The sequence below is a fragment of the Teleopsis dalmanni genome, chromosome X (genome assembly GCF_002237135.1).
Source record: "Teleopsis dalmanni isolate 2A chromosome X, ASM223713v2, whole genome shotgun sequence".
In the NCBI taxonomy this organism is placed as follows: domain Eukaryota; kingdom Metazoa; phylum Arthropoda; class Insecta; order Diptera; family Diopsidae; genus Teleopsis; species Teleopsis dalmanni.
The window spans coordinates 17,130,528-17,153,281 of record NC_051848.1 but is presented as its reverse complement, the minus strand read 5'-3'; the positions used below and the strand labels follow the sequence as shown (position 1 = coordinate 17,153,281).

The 22,754-nt window shown below is 30.4% G+C and overlaps 2 protein-coding genes across 2 annotated transcripts; one reads left to right on the top strand and one right to left on the bottom strand.

Moving 5' to 3' along the window:
* The first annotated feature begins 2,881 nt into the window (after positions 1 to 2,881).
* LOC119689254 (putative inorganic phosphate cotransporter) lies at positions 2,882 to 13,044 on the top strand. The gene is made up of 5 exons (XM_038104045.1): positions 2,882 to 3,300; positions 10,212 to 10,462; positions 11,602 to 12,397; positions 12,462 to 12,748; positions 12,817 to 13,044. The coding sequence occupies exons 1-5, from the start codon at positions 3,261 to 3,263 to the stop codon at positions 13,024 to 13,026; spliced, it is 1,584 nt and encodes a 527-aa protein (XP_037959973.1). The 5' UTR covers positions 2,882 to 3,260; the 3' UTR covers positions 13,027 to 13,044.
* Positions 13,045 to 15,612: 2,568 nt separating this feature from the next.
* Positions 15,613 to 17,792, bottom strand: LOC119689661 (5-methylcytosine rRNA methyltransferase NSUN4). The gene is made up of 4 exons (XM_038104539.1): positions 17,592 to 17,792; positions 17,334 to 17,520; positions 16,750 to 17,280; positions 15,613 to 16,468 (listed from the first exon to the last, which is right to left on the bottom strand). Exons 1-4 carry the CDS (start codon positions 17,652 to 17,654, stop codon positions 15,762 to 15,764), a joined length of 1,488 nt encoding a protein of 495 aa, XP_037960467.1. The 5' UTR covers positions 17,655 to 17,792; the 3' UTR covers positions 15,613 to 15,761.
* Between the last annotated feature and the right edge of the window lie 4,962 nt (positions 17,793 to 22,754).

Here is a 22,754-nt window from a genome sequence, read left to right as displayed (position 1 = left end):
ACATTCAATTTGGGAATAAATAAAGCGATTTTAGGTAATCTTCTTTCATGACAACCGTACGTTACGTGCAAATCCTTGCGAATACAACAACAGATAACTTAATAAATTTGTTTTGACGAACGTGATATCCTTTCTATAAGTTTAGTTGAGCTCACATGATATGACAATTTATATGCAAGATGTGTTAAACAAAGCAACAATCCAGAATTGTTAGGCTCATACGAAAGCTATTTCTTTGTGGATTAATTTTCAACAGTCTATCATGTCAAAGTCCGAAAAACGCTCAAAATTACGGAATGGAACTAAGAAGCTGCTTGTAGGTAGTTCTCGTAGTAGCAATTGGAAAGGGGCACATCTGATGCCGGATGCAGGAATCTATCCCATTCACATCCCACCCCTTTGCACATATCAAAAGCTATTAATCTTCTGTACTTCAAATTTTTAATACTATTTACTAAATCAAAAGTATTCCTTTTAGTTTAAATTTAGTTAAAAAAGATGAAATAATAAATGAACAAAACTCCAAGTTAGAACAATACAAGTCAAGTGTTTGGCAAGTTTAACGTGGTAACGTGGTATTTAACGTGGTATGGACACAAACCCTGGTGTTTACAGTCTAAAAAATTATTCATTGATACTCAAAAACAGTGAGTATGTCCAAAGATCACTGATGGTTAACCAATGTATCAAATGTCCTTTTGTGGGTACTTTCTGGCAGATCAGAAAGAATTGAAATCAAACTTAATAAATTTGAAAGTGTTTTAAAAGGTTTGTAGAAACAAGTGCTATTCATATTTTAAGTACAATATCCGTGGTTAGAGAAAAAACTTAGAAAAAGCTTTCAAAATCAGAATAGTAAATCAAGTTATGAAGTCAGTCATATAAATACAGTTCTTGTGAAAGACACAACTCAAAAAAATTTGATGTACAGATAACAAAACATAGAAAAATTAAAACTTTCAATTTTTCGAGGGAAAAAAGATATTATGTCGGGATCAAATGAACTTATTGCACTTTATTAAAGGTTTCCCACGAATTAGCATACTAAAGTAAATTAATCATTACTGTGGTCGCATACGTATACGATGTAGAATAAAGATAAAAGCAATAACTGCTAATATCCTCACTGCAGAATAAGTTAGTGATATATATCTCATCACTGAAAATCATTAAGTACTAAGAAGCCTTGGTGCTTCCCTTACCTGTACCTGTCTATCTTTCTTTGCAGATCGTTAAAAGAAGTACTTATTTCTTCCTCTATTTTCTTCAGTTAGCTACCAATAAGCACAAGGCACTCAACTCATGTGTAACTTCCCGGTCGAACAAGTCGTCATACAACAGGACCAGATTATGGGAAATCATTAAAAAGAATCGCGTGATTACTGCATTCTTCTCTGGTCATTGGTATGTAGAAATTCACTTAAACACACTTCGCATTCCTTTTAATATCCATTCTAGAAGTTGTGGAAACTTACAGGAGAAAGAAACAATCGAGAGCATTTTTTGTTAATGCCTAGCTTGGGCTTTCAGCTGAAACAGGTTTTTAGAAGAGTACTTCTTTGATAATTTGTCGGTTTGTTCATCGATAATTTAACGAAATGGATCTAGTTTTTATCCCCTCAGGTTTCTTGTGAAAAATAAGGTAGTAAAATGATGAACAATCGTTAAATATGAAAACTCAAAGAATATCTGCTGACCTGCCACTTTAACTAATCAACCAGTTATTAAATTTAATATATGGCTATCTTGCTTTAATCATTCCATTGGAGATAAGGTCTTCCCGCGAAATATCGTCTACCTTTGAAAGGTATGCACCTAAAATTTTGTTTCTTCTGTGGCCTAGTGCATCAGTGTTGGTGATCAGATGTTTCATAGACTCTTCCTCATCACAACAGAATCTGCAAATATTAGTGTCGGATATACCTATTTTGTGTAGGTGTTTATTACATGCGGCGTCGACTGTTAGTGCACACGAGAGTAGACTTTTCCTATTTAGGTTGAGAACGGTGTTTCAAGAATTTTCAAGAATTTTTTGAAATGATATAGGCCGTCTATTTCATTCCAATATTCATTGATACTTTGTTGGGTCTCTTGGTTTATGTTCATTTTATTGAAGTCAAAGAGGGGAGTTGGAGCAATGAATGGTTCTTTTGTCCATTTTTTTGGCACAAAAGTCTGGCTTTTGTTGCCTTCGTGTCTGCAGATTGTTAGTACACAAACAATTTATATTGACAAGAGGATATCGCTGTAATGATTGCTTTTGTCATACGGATGAAGAATATATGTATATGTATGTATATATATAAGGTTCATATGGTCTCCGATACCAGTTACATTGCATTGCAAACGTCTAAACAAACTCACAATAATGTTGTGTTTATTATTTAACTCACCACACCTAACCTAAGCGAATGGCGCTAATAACGAAAACAATAACAACAACAATAACAACAGTAGTGCATTAAAATGAAGCATCAGACGAAGCACCCTTTTCTTGAGCGCAGCAGCAACGGAAACACTTTTGTGACGTAGTAACTAACACCACAGAGATAAACCTAACAGTCATCGACATATTTTCAAGAATTTGTTTGTTTGTTGTTGTTTGTGTTGTTATCGTTCACAAAATAATTTCATACAAAATTGTATATATGACTGTATCGTTACTCTTATTGTTGTTGTTGCTGTTGCTGCTGTGTTGAACTTTTGTCATTGTGGTTTAAAATATGCTTGTGCTACCAAAGCTGAAAGTGACGAAATAGACAAACTGTTTGTGCGCTTGCTGCGTTGCGGCAAAGTTTATTTCTGCTTTGCCGGCTGACTTGTGTACGATTGGGCGAAGAAATAATTTTGTGATTCTCCGATACACACACTCAGTACACAAAATACAGAACACAACAAAACTGTAACGTTTTCCAGCGAGGCAGGCCAGTTTGTGTACAACACTCGCAGACTGAACTACGTGCTTTGTGGTGATACGGCGAAAATTGCGAAAATTGTTTGCCGTGCAAGAGGAACGTACGTGCGTTTTAACGTGTGTGTTTAAGTTTTAAATCTTGAGTTTATGTTTCTTTGTGTACTCTGGCAAAGCGTAAAAGAAGCAAAAGGATTTAAAGTCAAATAATTTCAACTAACTAAAGTGTGTGAAATATTTGCAGTGTATTTTATGCTTAAATGCTTGATAAACGTTGAGGACATATCCTTGCCGTGAATATTCATTTGCAAACAATTTAAAAAATATAAAATAAAAATTAAAAGAAACTATGGCGCAAGAAGTACCAGCGCGTGGCAGCATTTTAGGCAGTAAGTACAGCAGAAAATTGCATGGAAATGGCGCGAAAAGTTCAACTAAATTTTACTAGAAAAGCATACTTTCATTACCAATATTAACAATAAACATTTTTAAAGTAAGAAAATATTTTGGAAAAATTGCCTGATTTACGTTCTTATTTTATTTCACTGCCTACACAACGTAAACGTAGTTAATACGCATATGACCTTACTTCACGATAAAAGGTCATTGCTATGTTATCCTGTTACCAGCTGAATGTCTCTTATAGGAAAATGCGTATCCGTGACAACAACAAAAATGTCAATGTGAATTGGAATTAGAATTAGATTCACTTTCAATAATAATAATAATAAAAATAATAACACAATTATAATATTATTTAGTTCATTATTTCATTATTCTGTTTGAATTCATTTTTGCTTTCCTTTTTGCTTACTACATGAATGACTTCCCCGCCAATTTCTTGCCGCACAAGAAGGTCATTTAAAAGTCGCTACTGCAAAATATTACTCTATGTGACGGGAAAATACGAAATGCGTTTTGGCAGGCAGGCAGCAGCGAAAGCTTACGGGTTAACAAAAAATAATGTTAATAAAACAATACGGGATAACGGGTAAGGGGTGTTAAGTTAAACGTATAACTTAAGATGAAGATTCCAGGTGCCAAAGAAAAAACCAATTTACAAATTTTTCCCATCGACAGCATCATAAATTATACTATTTTATTAAATCAGTAATAAATGTGGTGAATAAAGAAAATATATTATAAATAAACAAACTATACAATAATTAGATGATAATGCTTATAATATTATAAATAAAGTAAATAAATTTAATTTACTTAATATACTATCACAACTTTGTAATTCCGTTCTCCATATTATTATGCAAATAATATAATCTTCCATACCTTACCTACACTCAAAAGATCCTTATTTTATTCTTCATAGAAATATCGAAGTACTTATACTATTAACACAAAGTATCTGCGAATGTAACTCTTCAGTAAGTTCCTCTCCATCAAACCACGTTATTTAATTATGTGAATATTTTCTTACTTCATCATTACGGCATCCATCATCAACATAGTATGCTAACTGTATATGAAGTTCTTCAAAGTGTTTATAACGTAGAAAAAAGGATATTTCGCCGATGGTTAAGGTACGATAAGGTACCATCTAGGTCCAAAGTTAAGAGAATACAACTTTACATATATGTTATGTAGATTATTTTGGGAAGGAACATTATGTATGTCTCCAAATCACCAAAATCAACTGACATATCCATACCTGCTGAATAAACTAAAAGATCGAAACTGGTTCATTGCTTAATCAATTCTACAAACAGATTGTTTGGAAACATACCTTGCATTTTTCTTAAAATGAACTCAATCAAGTGACCATATTCTATAGCATCCAAAAATTCGGTGGATTTAAAATGATTTATTAGTTAAATTTATGTATTTATATATCTGTGTATCCATTTTTATAAACGTGTGTATCTGTCTAATTTATGTTATGTTTGCCAAATCTTATTCAAATTGGTTTTAAATTGAATGGAAATTATGTACCGCGTAAACTAAAGGGAGAACGCCTATTCTTTAGACTCAAGTTCTCCTTGGAAAAACTTATTCATAAGAATTTAAATTTTCATGAAATTTAGGTATTAAATATTAGTAATTATAGAATGTGAGTGAAATTTTACTAAAATTTATCAGAATAACCAGTTCAAAGTTGAGCAGATCTGCGGTTTAAGTCACAAATTTATCTACGAAATAGATACTAACATGGAATATGTTAAAGTTATGCAAATACTAAGCAAAGAATGAACTAAAGTTATATTGAAAAACTTATTCGTATTCCTTTTTTATGCACACACTAGATATTCTCAAGTCAGAATCTCAGATTATTTGGATTTCCTCATAGTCATGACAAAATAAGAAAACATCAAATATACATAATGTGCCCTATATTTCTATTGTCTATTAGTCTAGTAGAATAAATCAAATATATTTATGTATAAAATGCATATTTATTTAGCGAGCAGTGAATTATTGTTCAGTTTGAATCAGTATCTCTTGTTAAAATGAAAACATATAAGGCTTTTCCTGGATTTTCAGTATGATTCCCGCAACCTAAATAGCTCAGTAATGTGGATTGAACCCAATTTCAAGGGATCCATAGTACTGTAATTATTTCTAATTTTGTTTGACAAATCAAAAGTATTTATGTATAACTTAAAAAATTGAAGTAACTAAGAAAATTAAAGTATTTCTCTCTCTATCAATTGAGTGGAGGACATATGCAAACGAAATTAAATACAATTGCTATCCAAATCCAGAAGAGAAAGGACTTAAGTCACGGAGTCTTTCATCATTTATTGTGAAGAATGCAGCTTCACATTCTCAACAATGGTTTACAAAAAATATAAATCTAACTAAAAGATCTGATCAAAAAGACAGAATCTAACCAAAAAGTGTTTAGGATTTTCAATTATAGTGCAATGTTTCTTAGGTCTGACTAAATTATTCTCGCACTACCATATATGATTTGTTTAGACTTGCAACTGAAGTCGTGAATCTTCTTTTGAGAAAATTGTTGCTGTTATGTCAAATGAATCAAGTGAAGCCACGGTTTTCAATATCAGATATTTACATCTTTCCCGTTTTGTGTCATTTAATTATTTTAATTTTTCAAATCCTTCTAAACGTATGATATTGCATTGTACCGCAGTAACAAAGATAAGATATAATATTTTGTCAAATATTTCGCGAAAATATTTTTTTTATTTTTTTTTTTTAATTTTTGTCATAAACATATATAACCAAATATTAGGCCTATTGTTTATTTTTTCGACAAATTTATGCTTAAACTACTTGACAGAGAAGCATATATTATATGTATATGTTTTGGAATATTCCACTGGAGCCGACGCTTAAAACACTCCATGTAAATAAGTTTGACGCGGGTAGTCTACAAAGATACAGACAGACAGAAGACAGACAGACATCTTTGTGAGTGACAAATTTTTTAAATTTTGATATTTAAGATTTGTTTAGAAATGTTTTCGGGAGACTCGTGCCGTTAAACGTGCCAGACAAAAAAAATTCAATTCGGTACTTGTTACGCAGGCCTTTTGATGTGAATGTTGCTTTTAGTCTAGTTTCGTCAGTATCTTCGAATTCTCGATGGGGCTACTTGACCATGTGTTAAATATCTTTAAAAATCTTTATTTATCAATTTTAAAATATTTTTAAGTAATTTAAACAATTTTTCGCTCAATACATCGGAATTCGACAAGCTGTTATAAATTTGACTAGATAGAGTATGCATAATTTTTTATGTAAATATGAGTAGTAAGGGGCGTTGCTTCTCTTTGTACTACGGAGTCACGATTGTAAACAATCTGATGTCTGATGAGGCTCATTGATGCCGAAAATTGCTATTTTTGGCAGACAAATGTAATCACACTGGCTTTTTAATTATTTTAATTACAGCATCTATATTTTGGTTCATATTATAGTTTAGCAAGAAATTTTAGGAATGCGCCAAAAACTGCATTTTTTTTATATTTTGTATTTGAGACATTTAATAAAATTTAATGGAAAATTTCATAAAAAAATTTAACATCACTTACTAAAGAAATTGCAAGCAGCCTCAATGTAAAATTAAATAAATCACATTTAAACTAAATAAAAACTAATGAACTAACCTCTATTTTACTATATTTTTAAACAGTTCCCTGTAAGTTCACGGAACTATTCAATATTATTATTGTTATCAGGCGCTAAGATACAAAGTGAATAGTCTCGCTTTTAAGCCCTGCATGTTTGGGCCCTAAAGAAATTTTTACACAGGCTGAAATTCGTTGTTCCACTGTTTACAAGGAAGCATAACAACGCCTCCTAATGGATGAAGCCCTAGGAATGTGCTTCTGGAAATTGTTGTAAATGATTTCAGTGCTAATTTTGGCTAATTTGAAAAATATATTTGTATAATTTAGAAAGAGAGAGAGAGATAGCAAAACAATTGGAACTTACTGAATACCTTACTGAAAGGTATTAGTAATCATATGATATAGTAAATCATTTAAAATTTCATTCACTTCTATTAAGAAATATTTTCAAAAAAATAATTAATTTATTAACAAAAACTACTCCTTTTTTTAGTTTATTTATTTATTATAACATCAATTATGTTATTTCTGTGGATAGTATAATAATAAAAAATAAAATTCATTAGAAACCTTCAATAAACGTTTGCTATCGTTCGTTTTCTATTAACTAATATTGACAGCCTACGATTCGAGTAGTTTACTTTGTGTCTAACGATAGGACGATTTAATGTGCAATAAGAATTATCGCAAGACACACCCAAGCAGATAGGTTCACTCTAGAGGAGTGGGTTTATGCTTACTACAGCGCCTGGTATTAAGTCCCTTAATTGCTCAATAATATTAGCTCGAAGGTGAAGTCAGAGTGATTATCATCATCACCGCAACCCCAACCTGTCGTTCTATATTTGACAGAATAGTCAAAGCATAATTTTTGAAATAAAAAAAATTCATAAATAAACATATTCTGTTATAAATTGATACGTAAAGACACTCGCTTCTAAGCAAATACTGACTAAAGTATCTAAGCATAAAAACAATTGACCTTCGTTTACTCCAACTTAATGGCAAACTCAAGTAACGCGAATATTTACTTTTGTGCCAACGAATAGGAAGTGGGTTCTCTTATATGTTATTTTTGGCATCCGAAGAACAAAAAACACTTTCAAAATATTCCAAATAAATATTTAACAATAAAAAACCACGTGATGGTAAACATGTTTATGGATTTTATTGGTCTCAAACTTCATGACTGGGTTTATTTTAAAAAATAAATAAAATATTCTGAATTCTCATTGTTACATGGCACGGGGCGAAGTTCGTTACATTAACTTTCTATTAACAAAATGACACAATTAATTGAATTTAATCTCTTCATATGACTTTTTCAACACATTTTTTATATCGGAAGAACTTTGGGCACATCTGTTGTCAAATAAAAACTCTCCCACAGTCGGCCCAATCTAATCAGTTGTTCCCACGCTCCCATTCATGCTGACTTCTATCGCAGAAGTACACGCATATGTCAAAAGAGTTCGAATTTGGAGTTTTGAAATTATAATTTGAAACAGAAGTAAAATATAAAAATTAGAAATGTTTTCACAAAAAAAAGTATCCCTATAATTTCAATGTAATTAAACGGTTCCACAAAGCTGGTGGAGCTAGATAAATTTAAGCAGAACAAAAAAAGTGTTCGCTGTTTTTGTAGACTGTACAAAGCCCATTTCGATTCCAACCATTGCGATTGCATTCATCCTACACGTATGCATAACTCTTCGCCACCAGTTTTAAAGAGGCGGACCAATTATTCCAGCGTGAATGATTGTAAATTCGGGATGATCTTTGGTTTCAGTCATATGACTATTACTGTTAATTAGTATGTTTCCTTTAAATATTAATCATTACTTAAATATTGTGAAACTTGAACCCACTAAAACCACCTCTTAGGAACGAATGAAGAATATTTCTACAGCATTGAGGAAGCTTCATTCCAGTAAATAGGGGAGAGAGATGAGAGTAGATAGACTTAGACTTAATACTTAAATATGTACCAGATTATAGTTTTTGTTTTGCAGGACCTCCAAGCTCATAACCATTTGTCAGCCTTTTGATTTTCTGATAGGATTTTCGAGCCATATTCCTATCACTCAACTTCTCAAGATCTTCGTATTAATAGCGGTTTCTTTTTTTGCAACGCGCGGAAATCTTAATTTGTCTTAATGTTATACAAATTTTTCTGCAGTAGCATCACGGCACCCCTGAACTTTCCGATTCTTTATTTGCCAATGGCATATCAACAGTTTAGATATTGTAGAGAATGTGGTTTCATTGCGTACCAATATCGGTTCCTCCAGATCAAGTTGTGAGATGGTAGAAAAATTAAGTAACAAGACCTTTTTCTAATTGTTGTGATCTATTACAGGAGTCACTATTTATATTTTGAGCCTAATAATGAAAAAATACTAACTTGTCGTTGAAAATTGCTTTATTGTCTCTCGAAGTATTTTCCTTTATGATTAATACACTTTTGCATGCGTTCGAACAATTTGTCAAATCATTTTTTCCACATGGTTTTGGACACCTCAAAAATAAATTTTTTAAATGCAACAATTTATGCAATTTATTCTTGACATTTGGGAACAAGAAAAAGTCATTGGGTGCCAAGTAAGGACTCTACTGATTCGATGTTTTGAATGTTGAAATAGTCGGTTGTTAGACGAGATGTGTGAACACTCGCATTGTCTTGATGAGGAATGATCCGCTGGCTAATCATTCTAAAGTTGTTGAATACAAATTAATACGAATAATGTATAATCACATAACACCAATTAGTATTGAGTACATCCATCAAAGCCTCCGACAAACCAAGAAATCGTTAGAACTGTAAGCCTGTTATGTAGATATTGCTGTTGGTATATTGTGAATGTTTTGTTAAGAAAATTTAATAAATAAAGTAAAAAAAAACGGTTTTTATCATTGAAAGAAGACTTCATGTCTTGAAGTCATTAATTTAAACCCGTCGATACTAAAAATTAACATTTATTAGTATTAACTCAGTTGGAAATGATAATTCAATACTCCCACCTGGTTTTCATTTAATCCGCATTTAATTATATAATTAGGTTAATCAGTAGCCTTAACTCGTTCACATTAGTTAACAAGACACTTTCTAAGAATAGTAAAATAGATGTCACATATCATGGAATACCATTGTTCTTTCTAATAATAATAATACATCTAAGACCCTAGTACTGTATGCATATATCTATCTACTACTATAATTATACAATTTAATTTTTATTTGATTTTAGAATGCCTACCAGCACGATATGTACTTGCCATTCTCGGTTCTATTGGTATGGCCATTATTTATGGGCTGAAGGTAAATCTTAGTGTTGCTATGGTGGCTATGTTAAATCATACTGCTATCGGACACAGTTCTCATGACGCTCCTTTACTAATAGTCGATAATACAACTTCCATTGTTACTGCTGCAACTGTTGATGAAGTGGAAATATGTCAAAGTCCCGATGCCGAGACAAATGGCACAACAACAATACAAGTAAGTAAGCTAAAAAACTATTATTTAATTATGTATTAAGGTTTGATTACTTTATTAATTATTATATTAAAATTAATGCTAAAGTCTCACATTTGTTGTACATAAAAATGACTAAAAACTAAAGAAGTTGTATTCTAGTACTAAATTTTAATAGAATTTCAAAGCACTTTAATTTTTAATGTACTATGTATACCGAGGATATTCTTTTTGATATTTATAGTCATCATGTCTACTAAAACTCAGTCTACAATTTTAGCAAGAGACTTAAAAACGAAGTTATACATAAATCTCTCACTGATCTACTGGATGTCAGTGCCACCAAGTCCAATCAGTAAAAATATTTCTAACCTTGTCCACTGAAGTATACTAGTTGTGCTTTACATTTTCCGCAATCATTCTCGAATTAGTGACAAAAAAATTTCTAAAGTTTTTATTCTTATCCATTAATTCAATTGGATTATTGTGTCTTATCGGGATATTGGCCCAAGACGTCTATATACATGGTATATTTATATAAACATTCTGAGTTTCACATTAAGGACTAACTAAGTAAAGTCCAGACTCAATTGGACCAATTGTTTTCATATATATAAACATTTAAATATGTTGAATATACGTTTCAATATGTATCACTCGAGCTCCTTTCGTTTTTGCTAAGACTGATGAATCAAATGCATTTATCCATCTTACTACCGTTACAGAACACCGATTGTAGTTCAAACGAGATATGTAGTGTAACTAGGCTTATAGTTTTTTCTAATTATTAAACAGTACTTTTCAGTATTTCTACTGTTTTACGTCTTACTTCACCTTCAGAGCTCCCCTCCTTCAAATTCGGTGTTTACCAAACTTGTCTTATGTAATTTGAAGGCAATTCAATTAAATTGACGGCTCGTGCCGTACGCTTTGCATAACAATTTTTATGTGATAGCTTGAAATTATTATGCGGGACCACAGTTAATTGAATAGATTAGCGATTGATTGCTGCCAAATTTTTTATGGAATTATTTAAGTAAATTGATGTTTTCTCGATGAACAAATGCCAATATAGGCTGCCATTAAAAATATATTTTTTTTCAATTTTTATATTCTTTTATTAAAATTTTTTTAAATCTTAAGTGTTTTTGTGCAACTTTTAGGATGGTCCATTTATTTGGAGCGAACCACTACAGGGCACATTACTGAGTTGTTATTTCTGGGGCTATCTCGTATCACAAATACCCGGTGCACGCGTTGCAGAAAATTACTCTGCTAAATGGGTTATGCTGTTCTCCGTAGCCATCAATGTTATTTGCACTCTACTGACACCAGTTCTTACTAAAGCTCACTATGTCGGTCTTATTGCGATGCGTGTACTTGAAGGTATCGGTGGCGGCGCTACATTCCCGGCTATGCATTGTATGATTGCCGCTTGGGCACCACCCAACGAACGTTCTGTGATGTCAACAATTATTTATGTGGGTACTTCTTTCGGTACTGCTATTTCGATATTGCTAGCTGGTCTGTTATCAGGCAGCTATGGCTGGGAATCGGTATTCTACGTTATGGGTGGTCTTAGCTGCATCTGGATGTTATTATGGGTTATATTGGTGCAGGATAATCCAAATAAGCAAACCTTTATCAGTTTAGAGGAACGACAAATGATAACCTCGCAACTGGGCACAATGCAAGCCGAAGGCGCACCAGCCAAAGAAGAACACCCACCTGTGCCATGGGGAAAAGTTTTGACGTCCGTGCCATTTTTAGCCATTTTAATTGCTCACTGCTGCAGCAATTGGGGTTGGTATATGTTCCTTATTGAAATTCCATTCTACATGAAACAAGTATTGGCATTTAACGTCTCAAGCAATGCCGTCGCTAGTGCATTGCCATACTTCCCTATGTTAATTTTCAGTATTATTTTGGGTAAAACTTTGGATGCACTTAAAGCAAAACGTAAGCATTTTGTTTAAAATTAAATAATTAAATTATAAAAAGCTTAAATGTATTGTACTTACAGAAAAAATTACTACTACTATTGCGCGCAAAACGGCCACATCCATTGCTACTGTAATACCTGGTATCTGTCTATTGAGTTTATGTTACATTGGCTGTAAACACACTGCTGCTGTTGTTCTAATGTGTTTCGGTATAATTGGCATGGGTGGTATGTTTTCCGGTTTTCTCTCCAATCATATTGATATTGCTCCCAATTATGCTGGTACTTTGGTAGCACTCACTAATACAGCAGCTACTTTGCCTGGTATTATTGTTCCACTATTTGTTGGTTTCATTACAAAAGGAAACGTAAGTTATTAATCTTTTCTAGAAATAGATAGCATATTAATATTATTAATATTTTTGTTTTTTTGTAGCAAAATATAAACGCCTGGCGCATTATTTTCTTCGTTACTATTGTACTCTTTATTATAGAATTCTTGGTATTTGTCATTTTCGGTTCCGGCGAAGAACAATCTTGGAACAAGCGAACAGTGTCGAAAGACACGGAACGCGCCGATCAGGATGAGTCCACTCCTTTGAAACCTACTACCGTAACAACACCCAGCAAAAATAATGGAGCATAAATCTACTTAATGCAATTTTGGAGAATATTTTATTTTAAAACATATTTTTACATATATTATTTTATATATTATGCTAAAGTTTTTTATATTTTAGTTTATTTTTAGTTATTTTAGGTTGATTTAAAAAATCTATATATATTTTACTAGAACAGTTGATATTAATCTAAACGAGTACCACCTATTTTTACATAACATATGTATGTATATAGTTTTAGTCTACTTCAGTTGGGTTATATGAAGTTTTGAATAACATAAAATTAACCGGGTCTTATTTTATATAATTTTTCTAATAGTGTAATACTTAATTATAATTTTACTATTTCTGTTTAATGCTGTTTCAGAACCTCTCTCACCACTTATTGGAATAACCTGCAGCCTTGTACTTAACAAAGATTTTATTGTAATACTAAATTCCAATATTAAATTTAAGTTAAATTACTTTTTATTGAAATGTTCCTTAAACATTTTAAAATATTATGAATATTTCTTGAAGAAATCTATTAACCAATAATTATTTATATATACTGCTACATAAATATTTATACAGTGGTTGTATTATAGTAATTTTAGCAAAGCACATTCTGGTAATACAAATCCATATATAAGCATCATACCAACAGCTATAATTCAGCAATGATTGTTTTGATAATATATATATTAAATATATGGTCAACTGCTTAAAAAGCAGTAATTTTTATAAACGTTAAAATGTCTGAACTATAGTTTATAGTTATTTTACCTCATACAGTTCACAGATGACCAATAAACAATAATATGATCGTTTATTATACTAATACCATATATGGTATGATACGATTTGCGAGGTATAACCTTCTTCGCCGAGCACTATTACTTTCAGACAGAATTTACAATTACAAATTTCTGTGTGAAATATTATAAAATTTGTGACTATTTCCGGTTTTTTTTTTTATTAATAATTGCTATTAGAAATAATAATTACCTTTTTCGCTATCATTATAATGCATTAGGGCCAGTAAATAGAAATATCCTATATATACGACAGGTCTATTAAAAAAATCCACATATAATAAGCTTAATAGTGCTTGAAAGAAATTGTTCAAAGCAAAGTTTTCTATTATTTTAATATATTATACCTATCAGAGACCACTCCTCGATAAAAGTAATGTCACTAAGTAATTGTATTTCGCATAGATTTTGAAAAAAATATATATTTTTAGTATACAATTTGTAATTGAACCACTGTATAAATTTGAAAGTACAAAAGTAAGAATATCTTTATATAAAAGTGCTCCAATATTTCTGTATACACTACTCAAGAAAATGTAACAGAATTTATATATAGGTGTATGAACTCATATAAGATTACAAATATATGTACAACAAAAAAACAAAAAAACAAATTTGTTTTTATAACCATTTGCTATATTATAGTTCGAAAAGAAATAAATAAAGGTAGGAGAAATGGTTTCCATTATTCAAATAATTAACTCAATATACGAAATTTTATTATCCACTTAAATCATTAAAGAGTGCTTGTCCATCTTTAGAATGAACTTACCTAGAATAAACTTGCCCATCAGCGTATTATGTCGCAAATGAGTTCTCGACGTTCATCAAGATATATGTAGGTATGTATATCAATTCGATGTTTATTTCTGCCTACAATTCTATCCACCATTCTTACCGGTTTCAAGCAAATTATATAACTAATAATAACGATACATTCTATAGTCTAATTTTCGTTCAAATTTCCAGTTTACTTAAGAAAAATTTCACCAAAATTTTGAGGACGAGCTGAATGATGTGATTTGTTTACAATTTTCCTAAAAACGTCTGTCAAATTGTGGATTATTCAGATACCCCGTCTCAAAAAAACAGACACTCTATTACGTTTATTTCTTTTTCGTAGTGTAAATCTGCCTACATCCGTCCTTATGGGAGACTGTTCGATAAATATGCAAACGACAAAATTTTTGTAGAAACTAGAAGAAAACATGGAACATGGAGCAAACAATCGAGCATTTGTAACGTCACTGTCTGTGTGTTTTATCATGGTAATCATGGTAACTGCAACTGTACTCATGACGGCACCCATTTTATGATTTATAACTTAGCCAAGAATTCCTTAATCTTATCCAAATTCGGTTCAATATTTTAACCTATCACTCTTCTCGCTTCTACCTTATATCCTATTACTACCCTATTCCAATCCATTGAACTCATTTTAACTTATATAACATATAAAATATAACATGCCAAATGCGGTTTTATAAAGCTTCTACAATAATATTTAGATAGTAATGGAGATTGCGCATTTCCGGGCGGCACGTTTTGACAAAAGATTTCTAAAAGCTCGACATGTCCAAGAACAAAGCTATATGGTATATAGCGTAGTAGAAAAGGTTACCAAAAATATTTGTCAAAAATCCGTTATCAAATTGCGACGCCTTGAAATTCAATTCAGGATAGATATTTAGATATTTAGACACTTTTCACAATACCATCAATAACAGGTAACAACAGCCAATAGTCAACAAGTAAAACAATATCTATTATCGTTAAAATATATTTTTAATTTTAATTGTAATAAATAACATTTTTATGAAACTTGTAATAAAATTTCACTTTGCTTTAATCACTCTCATTCACGTTCTTAAACTTAATAATTGTAAAATGTTCACTTAAAACATAAATTTAAAAATTTACAAATACTTGACTAACAATTTTAAAGGCTCCTTGATATAGTAATTTCATTAATTGCGTGTAATTTTACTAAAATACATAGGACCAAAATTAGCTGGTAGATAGGGCAATACCATTTGTCCATACTTTAAACCCTTCGGATTTTCAAATTTAAAAATATCAGTGAAGAGTTGAATAAGTGGGCTTAAGTCCTTAACTGTTGCTGTGATGCCGTAATCATGAAATACGCGTTGTAAAGCCATATGTACAACGCCATCATTTTGAACTGGTGATAAAGAGCAAGTTGAATAGACCAGTGTACCGCCTGGTTTCAAAAGTCTTAAACAATTTGTTAATATTCCAGCCTGCAGCTCTGGTATACGCAGGCGTTCCTTGATACGTGTTGGTTTAAAAATATTATTGTCATTTTCAATCAATGAGTGGCGATCGGTTGAGCAGGGTACGTCAACTAGAATTTTATCATAACTGTCATATTCGCTTAAACTGCGTGCATCAGATTGAGTCAATACTAAACGCTTTCCTTCCCATCTTTCACGATAATCGAATAAATAGTCTTTCATTACACTTCGGATACGAGTCAGACGGGATTCTTGTATATCATTACAAATTAGTTGACCAGGATGAAGCGTTTGTAGTAAGAGAAGCGATTTGCCACCGGGTGCCGCACAAGCATCTAAAACACGTTCTCCATGTTTAACATCTAGGAAAAGTGGAGGCAAAATTGATGCACCATCCATTAAGAAATGAGATAAAACACCTAAACCAAATATATAATAAATTAGTATAAATTCAAAAATAATTAGTATTATAATAAAATAATTAAAAACTAACATTAATATGAGTATAAGAACATCTATGGACTTAACAAGAAAAGCTCTACTGCAACTGTCATCAAATTATCGATCACAATAAATGATATTAATTGGAGGATTTCTATTAACACGTGGCTTAGCCACTATTAAAGGAAATACGCAATATTAATGTGAGCCAGCAAGGCTTGTGGCTGGCACACTATAACAAATTCTCATTATAACTCACCAGTTAGACATTTTTTTGGAGGTTTGAATTCTTCACAATTCCCCATTTCATATGTATACAAGCATAGATTTTCTGGGAAAAGAAATTGAGTTTCTTCTTCAATTTGCAAAGGGAAATCTGTAGATGTTGGATAGAATTTATAATATTCAGACTCTGGAACCCAATCCTCCATGCCCTTTATTTTATTAGCAGGAACATAATCATAAAGACCACCAGTACCAAATTGTGGATCAACCATGCGTTTGCTATCAATATATGCATCCTCTTCGATTGCTTGCTCAAGACCTTTTTTGGCGTCTACGATATAATCAGGTACAGTGACATTATCATGTGCAGTGCCTGAGCTCTGCAAGCGTTCAGACACTTCCTTTGCATTTTGAGGATACAAAGCGGCACGTTCACTTTCTTCCTTCTCCTTTACAATTTGCGATAATTTGTCACCCAAAGTACGTGTAACAGTTTGATCTAATTGTTGACTTTGCTCTATACGATCTTTGGCTAATTGCGTTAACAACTTTACATTAATTGCACCTATCAATTAGATTTCAGTTAATATCAATTAAAAAGTTTAATTCGAAGCTTACCATCCATTTCTAATAGGCTGCATGTCTTTTCCGTATCACCGAAATTGTTAACCAATGCAACATATTTATGTTCAGTCAGTAGTGCTGCGCGTATATTCTTCCAACGAACACCAAATACAGTACCATAGAAATCATCAAAATTTTCTAATGCGCGATCAATATTTGTTTTCTTACGTATGACCTGAGACTGCACCAATAAACGAAAGAAGAAAATTTCAAAAATGTTTAGTTTTACAACAATTTCGTTTTATAACTCACCCAGCGCAATTTGTTGCTGCGGCAGCGTTTTTGCAAATATATCAGATTTTTTAACTTTAACATTACTCAATAAAATTTTTACATAAAGCAAACACGTTCTTTAATAGCCGGCAACAAGCAAAAAAAACAGCTGATCATTGTCAAAAAGAGATTTTCAATTTTTGACAGCTCGATTTTTTGTGTACCTTGAAACTCATAAATTTCCAATAATGATTTGAAAAATATTTTATTTTATTATGTTTCGTTATATTTTGTTACGGTTTTTATTTGAACATTTTTCTTTAAAATACGATAAAAAAATTTTTGAATTCAATAAATAATAACCTGCGTATGCTGCAATAATAAATGACTACTATGCCTACTGTAAACTATTAGAGATGTAACTCTATATGTTCTAACTGAACTAAAAGTATGTTTCAAAAAATAAATTTTGTAAATATATAAATAAATATCACTGAAACATAAAACGAAAGAAAATGAAACAACTATTAATTGGAGATATATAACAAATAATCTAAATATGAATAGTTTTTGCATAACTGTTATTGACGTTCAAATATTAGGAAACCAAATTTGTAAATAGCTCTGTCCCAATACTTATAGCATTGACAGACGGGAGCTAAATTATCATTAAGGGGCTAAATTATAATTTATTTGCTCATTTAGCAGTTTTAAATGATCATTTATGGTTTTTAAATGACTGAATTTAACCTAATTTATTCGTCATTTAGGTTTTTAGAAATGGTAGTGCTGCATATGCAAGTGAAACGAAATAAAAAATGGAACAAATTTCAAGCTATTTGGTTGTCAAAATGTAAACAAAACATATTTGAAAACATTGGTAAATGTAACTACTTGTTATATTTTTATATATATTATATTTTCTTTATATATTTTATATATCTTTTGATTTTAGATGACTCAAATTTATAAACGAAAGCGCCACGCATGGACCCAATAAAAACTTTACGTTGCTATATGCTAATACCTAATAAACACCGTGCTTTTCAAAATAAACATTTAAACTGAAAAAATTTACCTAAATAATGTCTTTGGCAAACTAATAAACAAAAATCTAATTACTCGTAGTAACTTTGAGTAACACTGTGTATAAACAAGTGCCTTCCACCAGGAAATTTTCGAGTAAATGAGAGCATCTGTGAGAGCGTAACATCCCTGTCGAAATTTAGAAATGCTACACAGACTTTACTCGTACATTTTTTTATTTCAATTAAATTTGGATTAATGTGTGAATCCGCTGTTTTGGTTTGAATTCAAACTTTTACTAGATTTTACACAAAGCTCTTCCATTAAAATCTATGTAAAGAGCGTAATTTGGCACTTTATTTGTATTACGCTCATAGTTTGTACTTGTGTTTTACCTGAGTTTTACTACGAGTACCTCATGGAACAGACCTAATAAATGAACATAACACAAAGTTTACTGGAAAAAATGTTCGAACATTTCGACAGGGATGTTACGCTCTCTAAGGCGCTATCCTTTACTTGAAAATTTGCAGGTGGAGTACACTTGTATATTCTTAGTTACTTACCTAGTCGCTGGAAATTGCAATGAATAGATCGTAGAACAGACCTTATATTAAGGGATTTAATTTTCATTTTTCAAAAACATAAATAAGAGGATTTGTTTAAAAATTTTAAAGATGTAAGCTATATTACTATAGTTAAATTAAATCAAACAAGGAATTTTTTTTTATTCTTTATTGTTATTTGAATTTTTTTATTTTGCTTTACATTTATTGCATCAAATAAATCTTATATATATTTTTTTAGATTTATATATGTATATAACCGTAATTTGTATGTATTTTTGTTTGCAATATGTCGTGGATTTATATGTTAAGTTATGTACTCGTTTCTTATGTAGATGGCGTATATATATGTACTTCAAACATAATTTAGTTTTTTATTAAGCATGAAAATGTACCTTCATAATTTGAATTTCTTTTCTTATCTCTTTTTTAAATATAATTTTATTTTCTGTGTTAAATACTGAATTCTTTTATATAACTTCAATTGTATTTTAAGTAATACTTTTTTGTATAATATCTTGAATTTTTATTAACGCATACAATCTAGCAAAAAAGATAACGATTTATATATATATAAATAAATATATATATATATAATATATATGTGTAGATATATATATGTATATATATATATGTATTAATGGATTTATTTTATAGTATTTAAATATTAAGTTTCCATTGATTTAATTTCTTTTTTATGAATGAATAAGTATAATTATGTTTATGTGTATGTTTCGTATATTTTGTAATTTTGTATTTTTGTGATTGTGTAATTTAATTTAAAAAATATTTTAGTTTTGCCAGAACGCTGAATTCGCAGAGATCAAAAGATATAGATACTCGTTTATATATACTATATATAAATTAATTTAACAATATATATATATTTATATATATATTAATATATACATATGTATACATATATATATAAATATATGAACAGAGAATCGGGTATTACGTATTGGAAGGAGCAGATTATACAAGTTTTGACTAAATACATATATGTTATTTATTTAATTTGTGTGTATATCTTTAAACTATTTTCATTAAATGTAGAAACACGTAATTGTGTAATTCAAAACCCAACATTAGCTAATTTTATAATAATAGTTTTTAATAATTTAGTATAATTTTTTAATTAAAGTTTAACAGCTTAAAGAGACTAATTTAACGTGTTTTTGTTTTTCTTTTTTTAAAGGCAAAGTGGAAATTTTTTAAAATAACAAATTTTATATATATTTTAGTTTACAATACATAATGACTAATAATTTATTTAGTAATAATGATTTAAAACATTTTAACTATTGCTAAACAAATTTTTTGCTTCATTCATCAAACAAAAAAACAACAACATAATTAAGATGCTACACCCGACCCGATTCCCACACCCGACCCGATTTCCACACCCGACGATGAAAGAAAAATGTAGTATTATGATATTAAATATTCCGGCAGAGATCGGTTTTAAAATTTCATTCTTTACTAATCCCTACATAACCCTACATAGAGACAGTCAAAGCTTCATGGTTGCTCTAATATGCCTAATAAAATAAAAAAGTTCTATTGCTCAAAGCCAGTATTAAGAACCAATGGATGTCTCTGATTTACAAAAGAAATAAAATGTTTATTAAAGGACCACAAGAAAATTTACAATAAAGAGTAAAACGTTTGTTAAACTAGATAGATAGGTGTTTATAACTACCAGGAATTGTCTCACTTTCACTCTGGCACATTGTCACGCATGCGATTATTAAAATGGATTCAATATAGGACCAGTAGTGGATCAGTAGCATATGCAGACAATTCGATTTTGTTAGCCTGAAGTGTGTTTCCTTAAGTGATGAATGACATCATAATAGACTAATTACGAAATCAACTTAATGAATAGGTTACAAGCTGTGGTCTGACATTGACTTCAGAGAAAACTGAACTCTTGTTGCTCACTATAAAAATAATGGTACCATCCTTTAAATTTAAATAAAGGCTAAAATATCAACAACTTCTGCAGTTTCCCTCTTTAGCATAATATATACTATAATGAATTCAAAGCTCATTACAAATTTTAATAACGAAAAAATGGATAAGTAAAGCATAAGTATCTTCTTACTCCTATATAACTATTATTGGAAGAAAAAAATGCCTTCATACTAACATTGTTCTATGAATGTATACTACAGTTATAGCACCATAGTTTCCGTTGGTTCGTTGGTCTATTGAATAGCGCTCCAAAAGCATGACAATACTAACAAACTCAATTGAATAAATTTTTTGGAATAGCATGCATGAGATTTACAAGAGCTATAAATACATCAATTTAACGAATCTTGCGCTCATTCTTTGCATATTTGGATCTATATACTAATGGATCTGTATACTAAAAATAAGGCCAATATATAATGCTGGAAAGACATATTTAAAGGACATAACTACTACTCTAGCTGACTAGTGTATGTTCTAGCATCACTACTATCGGTTCTATCAAGTTGGAATAAACTATATACATTGATTTGTCTGATAATTTTGGAATAGCTTTAATGGTTTAATGGTTTTAATGGCACTTAAGCTTTCGAATACTACATTTTTCAAAATATTTCAAAAACAAAAATGTATTTAGACAACCAATGCCTAATATCTATTGTTGTTGTTATCGTTGTTGTTTCTTTTTTTGCTCCAAATTATATGAATAAATATTACTTAGCAATGAACAATTTAACGATCAATTTAATTATGTTGAGAGTATGCATAAATTAATTTTAAACTTAATATAAATATGCGTAGACAGATTCTTAATTGCAAATTGTTTGATAGAAGGTGGTTTAAACATTTTGAAGCAACTTAACTTAAACAACTTAATAATTTTTGATTTTAACTTACAATTCTGTTCTATACTCAAAATGGCAGTTTATAATATAATTTTGAAATAATATTTTACTTTATAAACAAAATTACATACATAACGTTTGATTAACTAATTAACTCAATAAGTTTTCTTAATTTATATTTTTAGATTATATTTTGAAATGAAGTTGTGAAAAGTCGACTGAATTTAATCGCAATAGACTTGATGTAAATGTTAAACTTGATGGCAAATGAATTTATTTCAGTTCCTTTCTTAGTTTTTTTAAAGAATTTATATTTAATAGTTAGCTTCTTTGATAAAAATATACTTTTATAAAATCATATGAAATCTTTCATTCTGTACTTTACAAATAATTACTATCTTTGCTAACAGCCGTAAGAGTGTTGATATTTGGATTGGTGTGATGCAGTTTGAACCTTTGTTTCCTCCTACCATTGCTTTTAAGAATAATAATCAATTTTAAATATGTATAGTAAATATAGATACTATATTATTTCAATCCATAAACTAAAATTATATTTATTTGATAACATTATTTAATATATTACTTTGAAGGAAATATAATATTTTAAAACATTTTCTTATAAAAGAGCTATGACTAAACAGCACTCAAAAGAACTGCTTACAGTTAATGACAATTGTCTAAATGTCTAATTAGATATAACTACTTTTGATCTTACACGCTCTTACTGTATCGTAGATGAGCTTGCACTACTATTCATATTATTCCGAAAAAGTAACAGATTGGAA